The 11,407-nt window shown below is 39.7% G+C and overlaps 1 protein-coding gene across 3 annotated transcripts; it reads right to left on the bottom strand.

The window, feature by feature from the left end:
• Positions 1–635: 635 nt before the first annotated feature.
• LOC134438752 (uncharacterized) lies at positions 636–3,822 on the bottom strand. 3 transcript variants are annotated; one of them, XM_063188394.1, is made up of 9 exons: positions 3,721–3,822; positions 3,414–3,446; positions 3,003–3,308; positions 2,762–2,869; positions 2,655–2,679; positions 2,493–2,536; positions 2,381–2,402; positions 1,362–1,405; positions 636–1,023 (listed from the first exon to the last, which is right to left on the bottom strand). In XM_063188394.1, the coding sequence occupies exons 1-9, from the start codon at positions 3,752–3,754 to the stop codon at positions 968–970; spliced, it is 672 nt and encodes a 223-aa protein (XP_063044464.1). In that variant the 5' UTR covers positions 3,755–3,822; the 3' UTR covers positions 636–967. The 3 variants fall into 3 exon arrangements, with proteins under 3 accessions (XP_063044464.1, XP_063044465.1, XP_063044462.1); XM_063188395.1 differs by lacking the exon at positions 3,414–3,446; XM_063188392.1 differs by lacking the exon at positions 3,721–3,822 and having other exon boundaries at positions 3,414–3,706.
• Positions 3,823–11,407: the final 7,585 nt, after the last annotated feature.

Raw genomic sequence — 11,407 nt, 5'->3', positions numbered from 1 at the left:
TCACACATAGTGTGATGGTGGGAGTGTGTCTGTGTTCACAAAAAGTCAAAATAAGGAAATAAAAGAAAATATTTATTTTTGTACTTTTCATAATATTTAACATTTCTAAGTCCGTAATGTATTTCTATTTTTGTATTCATCCTCCAGACGCACTTTATTTGCTGTTATTTTGAGTTTCTTTGTTGTACCTTTATTTTGACGTTGTCCTGTCTAAACATGTTGCTATATGTCACTTCCCGTTTGGAGTACAAAGAAATTCATGAATGAAAGCGGTAGCGTGTGAGTGAGTTGCTCCACGCAAGGTTCAAGTTCAAGTGCGCTTTTCAAGTCAAAGGAAGCGTTAAAGTTGTAAGCTTTTTAAGAAGAGTATCCTGAAGTCTCCAAGTCCATTCTTAGTCAACAAGCGGGAAAAGTGGTATGTGTAACTTGTCTTTTGTCATTTTCATTTTGTTTATGTCTTATGGTTTTGGTGTTTGAGAGCATATGATTTAGTCCTGTGTTTTTTGTTTGTCTTTTAGTTCTACGGTGTTTTCAGTGTTTCAACGTCGTATGAATGAGTTGGTGCAAAATAAACATCAGTAAACCTGGACCTCGACTTTGCCTGTTGACTGGGAACGGCATAATTACAGTACAACACTTTCTCTGCAGAAAGAAGAAAAATGTGAGCATGTTTGAGGTTTTCGTTTCATGGAAAACAATTTTATGTTGTCGATGATGAAAAGTTACAATATGCATACTGTAGGCCTACAATCTTAATTGCAAAGGAGAGGACCAACAACCTTTTCTGGACTAACCCCATTCTAGGTGGTGTAAAAGTTGAAATGGAAAGTTCGGACATACAAACATTGTACATGTGTATGCAATCTGAAAACTGAAAATGTATATAATTTATAAGCTGAGCAGGGCAGGTTGCCAAACATGGCGACAAAGTTGTGATGGGCCTGTGGTACAAAAAGTCATCCATCCGTTAGTGTGGCGATATCCAAAGATCTGCTTTTGAGTTCCTGCTGCGTGTACGGGAGCCTGGTGGAGTACATGCGAGAAAGCCAGTCATGAAATTAAGGCCTACTGTTTTGGTCATCACAGTACTAAACAGATTCATACGTTCTCATGGGTTAAAGGAAATATGTAACTCATAGGTAGAGGAACGAGTAGGTTTAAAATAGATTGTGCTAAAAATGCCTGTGTGTGTGTGTGTGTTTGCGTGCATGTGTGCATGCACATAAGTGTTCATTTATTTCAGTTACACTCTTCGGCCATGCTTCACATGAGAACACGATGAGACCAAGCCTGCATGACCATCACGTACATGTATCTATAAATACTGTGGTCAGCTGTTTTGAACAGCAGGTTCTGCTCACCTCTGACTTTGATGCTGGTGTAGATGACTCTGGTGTCATGGTTGCTGAAAGAATAACCCCACCAAAAATGAGACACAGAGCAAACCAAACATCAATGACTAATTTTAACACCAACCAGACCTCTTTGTCACTAGCAATATGCAACTGCTAAGGGGCTGCGGGCCTCGAGAACTCCCTCCCTGGAGACCTGATAACCTTTAAATGGTAGCAGTGAAATACACAGCCCTTAAAGAGTTAACAACATGGGGGCTTAGGTCCATATTATAGGCCGACAAGGGTCTGTTGTCAATATATGACCAGTAAGCCAGTATTTTTGTCATTGATGTGATTAAGTGTCAATATTATTGTCAGTCCTGTGATCAGTGTCTGTGCTGTTGCCAGTGCTGTGACAGTATGGGCAAAGAAACTCAACACAGAAGAACAATCTCTCGGGGGGAAATGCATTGGCCACGGTGTAGTACGGGGGCGTTGCCTGAAGATACGAGTGGATGGAAAATTAACTCCCTTGCGCATGGTCATTGGTCAGTGGGTGCGATGGATACAATTTCCGTACTCCCTTGTGCATGGTCAGTGGGGGCGACACCATGATGGATAATTTGTGGCCAAATTAACTGCAGCTGTTGGTCAGCAGTAATTGCTAGGGGTAATTAAGGACAGCTGACAAACATTCACGCTGTCCTATGACCTGTTCCACACTCCGACCCTCGCGGAAGTGCATTGCATGCTTCCCTGATGATTTCAATACTGACCGTACGTAGAAGAAGAATAACATTTCCGTACTCCCCTCGCCATCATTTCGTACTACGCTGTTATGACGTCAGTAAGCCCTCCCGTCTCTACTCTACTTGCTTTGCACAGAGCCTACGTATGTGATAACCTTATTATCACCAAAAATATAATGACAAATCTGGTAATGTTGTAGCAACGTTGCTATGATGCGGTTGGGTCTTTTCAGCAAAAAGTGGCACAAAGTGGATACAGACATGTCACCATAAAATACTACAGAAAAAAATACTCACACATGGTAGCGGTTTTTGTCTTCTAAAAGGAAAAATAGGAGGTTAAAAAAGTTACATTTTCTCAGTTAGTATGTCATTAGACAACCAACTTCTAGAAAGCATTCAGTGATACCTTTCAAGCCAACCAGTTCTGTGTAGATGATCTCATGTTGTTGACTGTTAATAAAGAATAAGAGCATCATTTCACATCCTGTGGATAATAACTATTGTAGGCCTATAGCAAATGTGTTCTTAGAGATATTCAATGCAGGTCACGGCTTGCCTTTCACTTTACCTGTCTTTGAGATCGTCTTGACGTCCTAAGGTACAGATACAAATATATATATATTTAAACTTAGAATAAAAAACGTTGGAAATGGAGCTAAAATGATATCGACTCACCACGGTTCAGCCATTTCTTGTGGTAACAGAGTCCAATTAATGTCAACAGTACCACCAAATCAATCAGGAAGGCCAAGGAGTAGAGAATCAGCTTCCTAAGTTGGGAAACTGAAAAGGTGTTGAGCATAATCAGAGAAAGGACACTACTAAACACAACACATGTATATATAATATGCATAAAAAAGATTACATTTGTGAAGCCAGCATAATTTATACTGAAAATGCAAGAATGTTCCCTTACCATCTACCCTTATGTACACAGCATTAATACACGTTGAAGTGACTTTGGTAGGAGACATTTTCTGGGCAGAAGCCACACAGCTGTAGAGGCCAGAGTCTTGCGTTGTCAGGCTGTCAAGTTTAAATCTAACCTCGCCAGTGTGCTTTACCATAGCCATGCGAAAGCCACTTCCATTCTTACAAAGGTACATGCAGAACTTGCTAGAAGGATTTCTCAAGGCTGTGATGCAGGTTATTTCCAGGGAGTCCCCGACAAACACTTGAGTTCTGCTGACAGAAATGTTTGCTGGCTGGAAACCATCAATGTCTAATTCAGGAAAATAAAACAGGTACTCACGTTAGCGATGCAGTAGCCTCTGAAAAGCTGAACATGAAGGCTTTCACTTTGTGTGGTTTTGTAAAGTCAACATACCTCTTACTGAGGGCTGCTGTGGACATGTGTTTGCTTTGACAGAACGCAAACAAAGTTCATGAAAATGTTTTAGACTTATCATTTTTAAGTGCAATTCAAACAAATAACCTCAAACTTGAATTTTGACATTAACTCGCAAATAGCAGTGCCTTTCAGTGACAATTTAGTATTCCATTAGCTTAGCAGAACAAATACATTCTAGATTCTTTACGATGGCATTACTACATACATTACTAATATATTATACACTCAAAAACAATATAACACACCCACTTTTAAGGAAGTTTAAAGGTTAAGAAATACTTACCCATTACAATGTATAGCAGTAAGACAGCTGACATGATAATATCATGTTATGAGAGGTGAAGTAGAGAGAAAGAGTTCGTCCACACTGAAGTCTGGAGTTGGATATAGAGATCTGCTGAAAGTGAAACTCACTCACTGACTCATACAGATCCGCGCAGACACTGACACGCATATGCATCCATGCAACACACACACACACACACACACACACACACACACACACACACACACACACACACACACACACACACACACACACACACACACACACACACACAGTGGTGTAGTCTACGTAGAACGCGGGTATACGGAGTATACCCACTTCTAAATTTCAGGTATTTCAGTATACCCACTTAAAATTGATTGATCCATTATTTTGAATGGCACAAATATATACAGTATACCCACTTCAAAAAATGCTCCAATATACAGTATACCCACCATAAAAAAGTAGACTGCACCACTGCGCGCATGCACACACACACACACACACACACACACACACACACACACACACACACACACACACACACACACACACACACACACACACACACACAGTGGTGTAGTCTACGTAGAACGCGGGTATACGGAGTATACCCACTTCTAAATTTCAGGGATTTCAGTATACCCACTTGAAATTGATTGATCCATTATTTTGAATGGCACAAATATATACAGTATACCCACTTCAAAAAATGCTCCAATATACAGTATACCCACCATAAAAAAGTAGACTACACCACTGCGCGCGCGCGCGCGCACACACACACACACACACACACACACACACACACACACACACACACACACACACACACACACACACACAGTCCGTTTAGCTGACACGCTGGCTGTGACTGACAGGCTGATTATCTTCGTTGTAGCAGGCAGAGAACATACTGTATTTGGTACCCTCCCGGTAGATAAGAGTCCTGGGTTCGAAACCAGGCAGAAACATGAAAATGCCCCAAAAGTGGCCCTGCATGTACTTGTACATGTTACCGAGGGAGATTGTCCTGCATGGTTCAGCACTTGTGAGGCAGACGCACTGACAAGTGAAAAAAATACTATATTGGCTAGGCTATTAGACAATATATCTTGCATGAGTTTTCCCGAATGAGTTTTCTTTTTAAAACTAATATTCTGCTGCCAAACTCTACTGATTGACAACTGTTACACAGTCCTTGCACCGGTATGTACGCTGAAGGCCGGCCCTAACTATGTCATGGTCCTCTCTGGTTCCCAGTTAAGCCCTTGTCCCCTTGAAATGCCCTGCCCCTTACCAGCACCTGTGTGTGTGAAGGTTTGCCAAATGCTTAGACAATTACATAATACGTATTTCTAATTCTAATGCACTGATGTCGCTCATTTGGTATCATTGAAACCCAATCAAATACCTGCTTGAAAATGTGAAAAGATAATGCTACAGCTTAGAACATAATCGATCTTTAATCATTATTTCACAAACTTGCCATAATACAAACCAATGGTGACTTTATCATACAATACATTTCAGGGCGGGAGCACAAATGTGCATGTCGAGACATCTAATTGGGATGGTTTCACACAACTCCAGACTAATGATTTAGTCAGAGGGAAGGTATACAGGTACCACATTTCATATGAGTCCATCCTGTATTTTGTCACTCAGTTTGACTTCAGGGTAAGATTCAGAGTATTGCTTTAAAAAAAACGAATTATTGTAAGCATGAATTACAGAATCACTAAAGACAAAAAATCCTTTTGTACTTTAAGCACAGGCTGTCTGTGTGTGAGCTGAGAAGCTGATAGTATTGCATCACTTTGTGAATGAATATTCTCATTTGTTCAGGTTATGTTACTCAACAACTTCCATTGTAAGCAACTGGATCTCTGGTGTTTCAAGGTCCAAGAGGACGTCAAAGTCCAAGAAAAAGTGCAGTGGCTTAAAACTTTTTGTATTGTACCCCAGCAGGAAAAAAGGCCTATCCACACCTTTCTTCTGAAAATGAAATTCTCATTGGTGTGGCTCAGTAGAAGAATAAAAGTCTGTAACCCACAGATGCTTCAGGGACTACCCCAGATGATCAGTGGGGTAAGTCGCCATACCATAAGCCCAGGATTCAAGTCTGACCTGAGGTGATTTGCTGATCCTTCCCCACTACTCCCTCACATCACTGTCCCATCATAATAGCAAACACCAAAAACATAATGTATTTAAAAAATGATAAGCTTTTCATGAGAGCAGAAATGTGCAGACTCAGGAGGGAGCAGGGGAGAGGAGCTCTTCATGTTCATCCAGTCTCATTGGGGTGGCCAGAATGTCAAGGCTCAGGCTCAGCCCTGTCAGCAGTGGCCATGTTGGCATACACAGACTCTTCCTCTTCTTCTTCTAGACCTCCGGAACTGTCCGGCATGATGCTGTTGTCTATGTAGAAAAACGAGTACATGATATTACACACTGTAGTTGTTACATCAGTTTTTCCACTGTACCTGTACCCACTGAGGGTTTTAACTTTTCCTTTACCTCTACTTCTACTTCATACTCATTTGCATTTAACAAATGATGCACGAAGAGATTGTCTATAGTGTCCAAAAAGATGTTTCAGACGTGTTCTATACGAATCTTGGTGTCCAGTTATAGCCAAGGGTCTTATTTGACCCCTGCACACTACACCACAACAGACCTTCAGCTTTGGTCACCAAGCTTAGTATTTCTAATAGCATGTGTGGTTGTGTCCAAAATGACACAACCCATGCATAATTTCCGATAATTGCACACTAAAATAGCTAAGCGAGTCAAAAAAGATGAGCACATCACCATATAGTGCGTTGGTGTAGCAATCTTCCACCACGCTACAAAAGGAAAGGAAAGAGAAAGTCAACAAGGGTAGGCTTCAGTGGAAGGCACATTTTGCAACAAAATCACAGTACATAGAAACCGTCATAATTACAAGTTAGGAATTAAAGACAACATACGGTAAGCAAACAATTCAGCAATTAAGGACAACAAGTAAGACTTGCGAGCGCCATACCTGGTTGTATGGTTTGCAGTAGAATTTGTGCTTCGGGCTGTGGAGAAATGTAGATTTTGTTACACGTGACGAAGTACACAGTAAAAGAAAAAGCAGTGTTAACAGAGAGTACTTTGGGACCATATACTCTAGAATATGTTAAATCGACTCTGTTAAATGACCTACTCACAACTTTATGTCACCTAAGCTCTCAAAAGGCTTAGATATGATGCCAGTATCAGTATGGATGGTAACAAAAAAACAAAAACAAACCAAAAAACCTAACCCCTCTTTGCAACTGCACTTGTTGTTCTGTATATTTCCTATGCACTTTGTATTTGCTTGTGATGTTGACTTGATTATGTGCTCTTTTGAAAGTCGCTTTGGTTATAAAGCGTCTGCCAAATGGAATGTAATGTAATGTAATGTAACACAGTGAGATAGAAATGTATGAATATTTGTGTGCATCACCTGGAATAGGTGGGACTGTGGAGCGGCAAACATACTTGTTGTTGGCACGAGAAGAGGTGGAGCGGTATCTGGTCATATATATTTTGGATAGAAAACCAGAATGACATAAATAAAAAGAAAAACGACAGTAAAGGGGTGAAGGCTGAATACAGAGTGTTATATACATTATGCAGATAGATAGATATATACTATACCCATTGGTGGGGACTTATGGCCCGCAGGCTGTTTAGAGCCTGTGAGGTCGTCTGATGCGGCCCCCGATATAAATTTGATGTTGTGCACATGAAATACGAGATGTTTTGTAAAGCAATCTTAGAAATGACATATGTAATACAGTTAAGCTATATTTTCGGTGGGCCTAGTGAAGTTTTGGTCGGTTGTAAAGGTGGCCACCTTCAATATAGGGGGATATAGTGAAGGGGGTAATCCTGGTTTGTTTCCATAGTACAGCCCTTGGAGGACTTCATAAAATTTGAAGAGGCCCCTTGAATGAAAAAGGTTCCCCATCACTGCTATAGACAGACAGACAGACCCACCTTTGCCACCTCATGTACTTTGTATACAGCCCTGCACACAGAAAATGAAAAAAAAAAAACAGTTAATACATTAATATTGAGATCCAGGATTCCTTATAGTGCAGCGGCTTACCAAAACAATCGTTCAGTTTGTGATACAAGCATGAAAATTGATACGCATGTAGCCAAAGGCATTCTAAAAAGAACTGGATATGGAGCCATCGTGAATTTTCAACATGGTGGCCATATCAGCAATTTTTCAAAATGGCTGCCAGCAACAACAGTTTTCTTACGAGTAATTGGATATAATATGACATTTTAGACATATTTACCATTCATACTACTTGGTAAATGTCTTATGGATAATTTAAAAGTTTTCATGAATATTCAAGATGGCCGCCATTTTCAAGAAAAGGCCATTACGGTTACGGAGCTGAAAACAGCATGACATTTAGAACGCTGCTTCCTTACGACCCAGTACTGTACTGTACTGTACTACACTCTACTATACTGTACTGTACTGTAATGTGAAATACTGTACTGTACAGTACTGTACTATACTGTATGCTACTGTACTACACTCTACTATAGTACTGTACTGTAATGTGAAATACTATACTGTACTGTAATGTGTCATACTGTATGGCACTGTACTGTACTTTGCTATACTGCACCGTACTGTATGCTACTGTACTATAATGTACTGCACCGTACTGTATGCTACTGTACTGCACCGTACTGTATGCTACTGTTCTGTACTGTACTATACTCTACTGCACTTTTCTATATTGCACCGTACTGTATACTACTGTACTATATTGTACTGCACCGTACTGTATGCTACTGTGCTGTACTGTACTACACTCTACTGCACTTTTCTATACTGCACCGTACTGTATGCTACTGTACTGCACTGTACTGTACTTTTCTATACCGCACCGTACTATGCTACTGTACTGTACTGTAGTGTACTGCACAGTTCAATTATAGAACTGAAACATGTAGAGCATTCTGAGGTCATGTACAATAGAAAGCAAAAAAGTGTAGTGGGAATGACTTATGTTACTGTTGCCACTCAAACTCTTGAAGGTTATGTCATGTGGCATTCATGTCAAGTTCATGTTAAGTCATGTGGCATTTTGTTATTAGATGTTAGATATTTCTCTCTTCTGTGGGTAAGGGTGGCACATGTTGTCCATCAGCTGTCTGTTTTGAAGTAGCAAATGAAGTACTCACTGACTAACTGTAATGCAACTTGTGACACAATTACTAAGTGAGGACTTGTTTGCAAATTCAGGGGAAAAAAACAATTGACCTCTGCCTACTTATTCAACACTTACTTAAAAAACATTTCCATTTAATTTGAACTGAAGACATACTGTAGCCTACATGTATATTGAGTAATGTCTCTGTAATTCCATTCTAAAGATGGCTGAAATGCACTCAATATATGCACAATGCTACTTGTGAGAATGTAGAATTAGGTGATCTTGTGGGTTCTTCATACATATGGAGAGGTCCTGTCTTTTACCCTCTCTCATACAAATAACAAATATCTGTTAATGAAAATAGAGGATGGAGAACCTGCTACCTTGGACATCATCTTGCTCTGACACTTCCCCATTCAGATGCTGAGCAAGCATTAGCAGCAGTCGTCTATTCTCACCATAGTTTTAGTGTGGGAAATTTTAATTTGAATTCAGACCAAGAATCTTCTCAAATCATTCACAATGGTACATTTGCTGTCAAGCATGTAAGCACAGACTTATACTTTCACACGATGTACTACAATAATCGATTCGGTAATGCAATGCAATGCAGGGCATGGAAAATTCAATTCAATGCAGCAAGTTCCATCATCGATGCGATCATTTTTTCAAGTTTCAATTAGGCCTACTTCCGAGGATATTTCAGGAGCAAATGGATGTTAAATTAAATAAAAGCACTTCAAAGCATTGAAAACTGCAAAACTGACAGAAAACAGCCAACAAAATGTTGCTCAGTATCTGCCTACTTGTATTGCCTCATCATGACTGATGAAACATTTACTTTACTTTCAATGGAAATGTAATGCATTGCAATGCATTTTAGAATGGAATGGAATGGAATCGCTACCTCCCAAATCTTAATCAAATGGTGAGGGTAGTGCCATTTTTGTACTTTTCATCAATCTGGTCAAGCAGACTACCATTGCCCTTTCATCTCTGCTGAGTTCGGGACTATATTAACATTGTCAGCTAAATATAATGTAATGTAATAACAATGTAATGCATTACACAACATGACATATTGTATATGACATAGTAGATTTTTTTTTCTTTTTCCTAGGCTAGAATTACAGCATATACCATAAGGAAACACCATGCAAAGTGCTTTTGTCAGTTCCGTAATGGTAAAAACCCTTAACAGACTCCACTATTGTATGACTATCTGACATGGGCTGCCATTTTGAAAGAAACAGTGATACTATACTGTATATCAAGAATGAGCTAAAAGGAAGCTTCTGGTTAATTCCAAAGTTCCAAATTAGAATTCTGCATCATGAAAAATGACTGATTTGACACCGATATCACCTATATCAGATAAATCATACAAGTGACAGCGGCCATCTTGAAAATTTCAGCCATCTTGAATATTCGTGACAACTTTTAAATTATATCCATATTACATTTACCAAGTGGTATGAATGGTAAATATGTCTAAAATATATTATATCCAAGAAAACTATTGTTGCTGGCGGCCATTTTGAAAAATGGCTGCCATGGCCACCATGTTGAAAATTCACGATGACTCCATATCCATTTCTTTTCGGAATACCTTTGGCTATATGTGTACCAATTTTCATGCTTGTAACACAAACTGAACGATTCCTTTATATTTTGGAGCTAAGCTATTAGACTATTAAATGATTACTCATGCAGAACAAATGTCTGCCAGAGGCATTCATTGTCCTTGTTGTCCTATGCATCAGATATACATCAACCTGTTAAATGAACAAACAAAAACCCAGCACCCCCATCTGACCATATAAGAACTTTCTGCTAAATGTGAACAAACAACTGACACTAAACCCCAATGCTCACATCTTAAAGCTTCCTCAAGTGAAGCACGTTGTTCACAAGCAAAACAGTTGATTGAGTGTGAAATGTCCAGATTTTTTTGTCAGGCAGGGGTGGCAACCCTATGTGTAGCATGTGAAGTAAGGGCTTACTCACAGTACTTTATAAGGAGCCAGTAGTACCATACAGTTGCCATGGCAGCCACCAGTGGCAACAGGAGGAGGATCAGGAAGAGGCTGTTATTCCGACTTCCGACTTCCGCCTCTTGAGCAGTCGGTTGTCCTCCTGTGGCTGCAAGAGCGGTAGACCACACATCTGAAGTTGCAAGAACGTCACACAATAGTTTTATAAATTCTCACTGCATTAACAAGGAAAACATCTCTTTTTGCACTCTTTTGACAGAGTAAGACTAGACTACGTAGACTAGAAGAGGCTCTAGGACAAAGTGTTAAATCTGACTCTCTCAGTGTTGAACTAAAATAAAAAAAAATGCCCTGTCCCAGCAGATGGAAGGCCCTGACTGAGAATAAATAAATAAATAAATAATGCCCATTTAAAATGGCATGGCACATGCAATTACTACTGCAACGTTAACACTGAGCACCTATCCGTATCCTCTTGCCAAGTTGTGTCAAGTCTACGCTTGA

Source organism: Engraulis encrasicolus, chromosome 22 (assembly GCF_034702125.1).
Source record: "Engraulis encrasicolus isolate BLACKSEA-1 chromosome 22, IST_EnEncr_1.0, whole genome shotgun sequence".
Lineage (NCBI taxonomy): Eukaryota > Metazoa > Chordata > Actinopteri > Clupeiformes > Engraulidae > Engraulis > Engraulis encrasicolus.
This window is presented reverse-complemented; position numbering and strand designations above follow the sequence as displayed.

Excerpts from the sequence above, each read along its gene's own strand:
- LOC134438752 (XM_063188392.1), bottom strand. The coding sequence starts at position 3,495 with ATGATAAGTCTAAAACATTTTCATGAACTTTGTTTGCGTTCTGTCAAA. Across the intron at positions 2,680-2,761 it reads CAAGAAATGGCTGAACCGTG|GACGTCAAGACGATCTCAAA; the intron begins GTGAGTCGATAT and ends TCTGTACCTTAG. Across the intron at positions 2,537-2,654 it reads CAAGACGATCTCAAAGACAG|TCAACAACATGAGATCATCT; the intron begins GTAAAGTGAAAG and ends CTTTATTAACAG.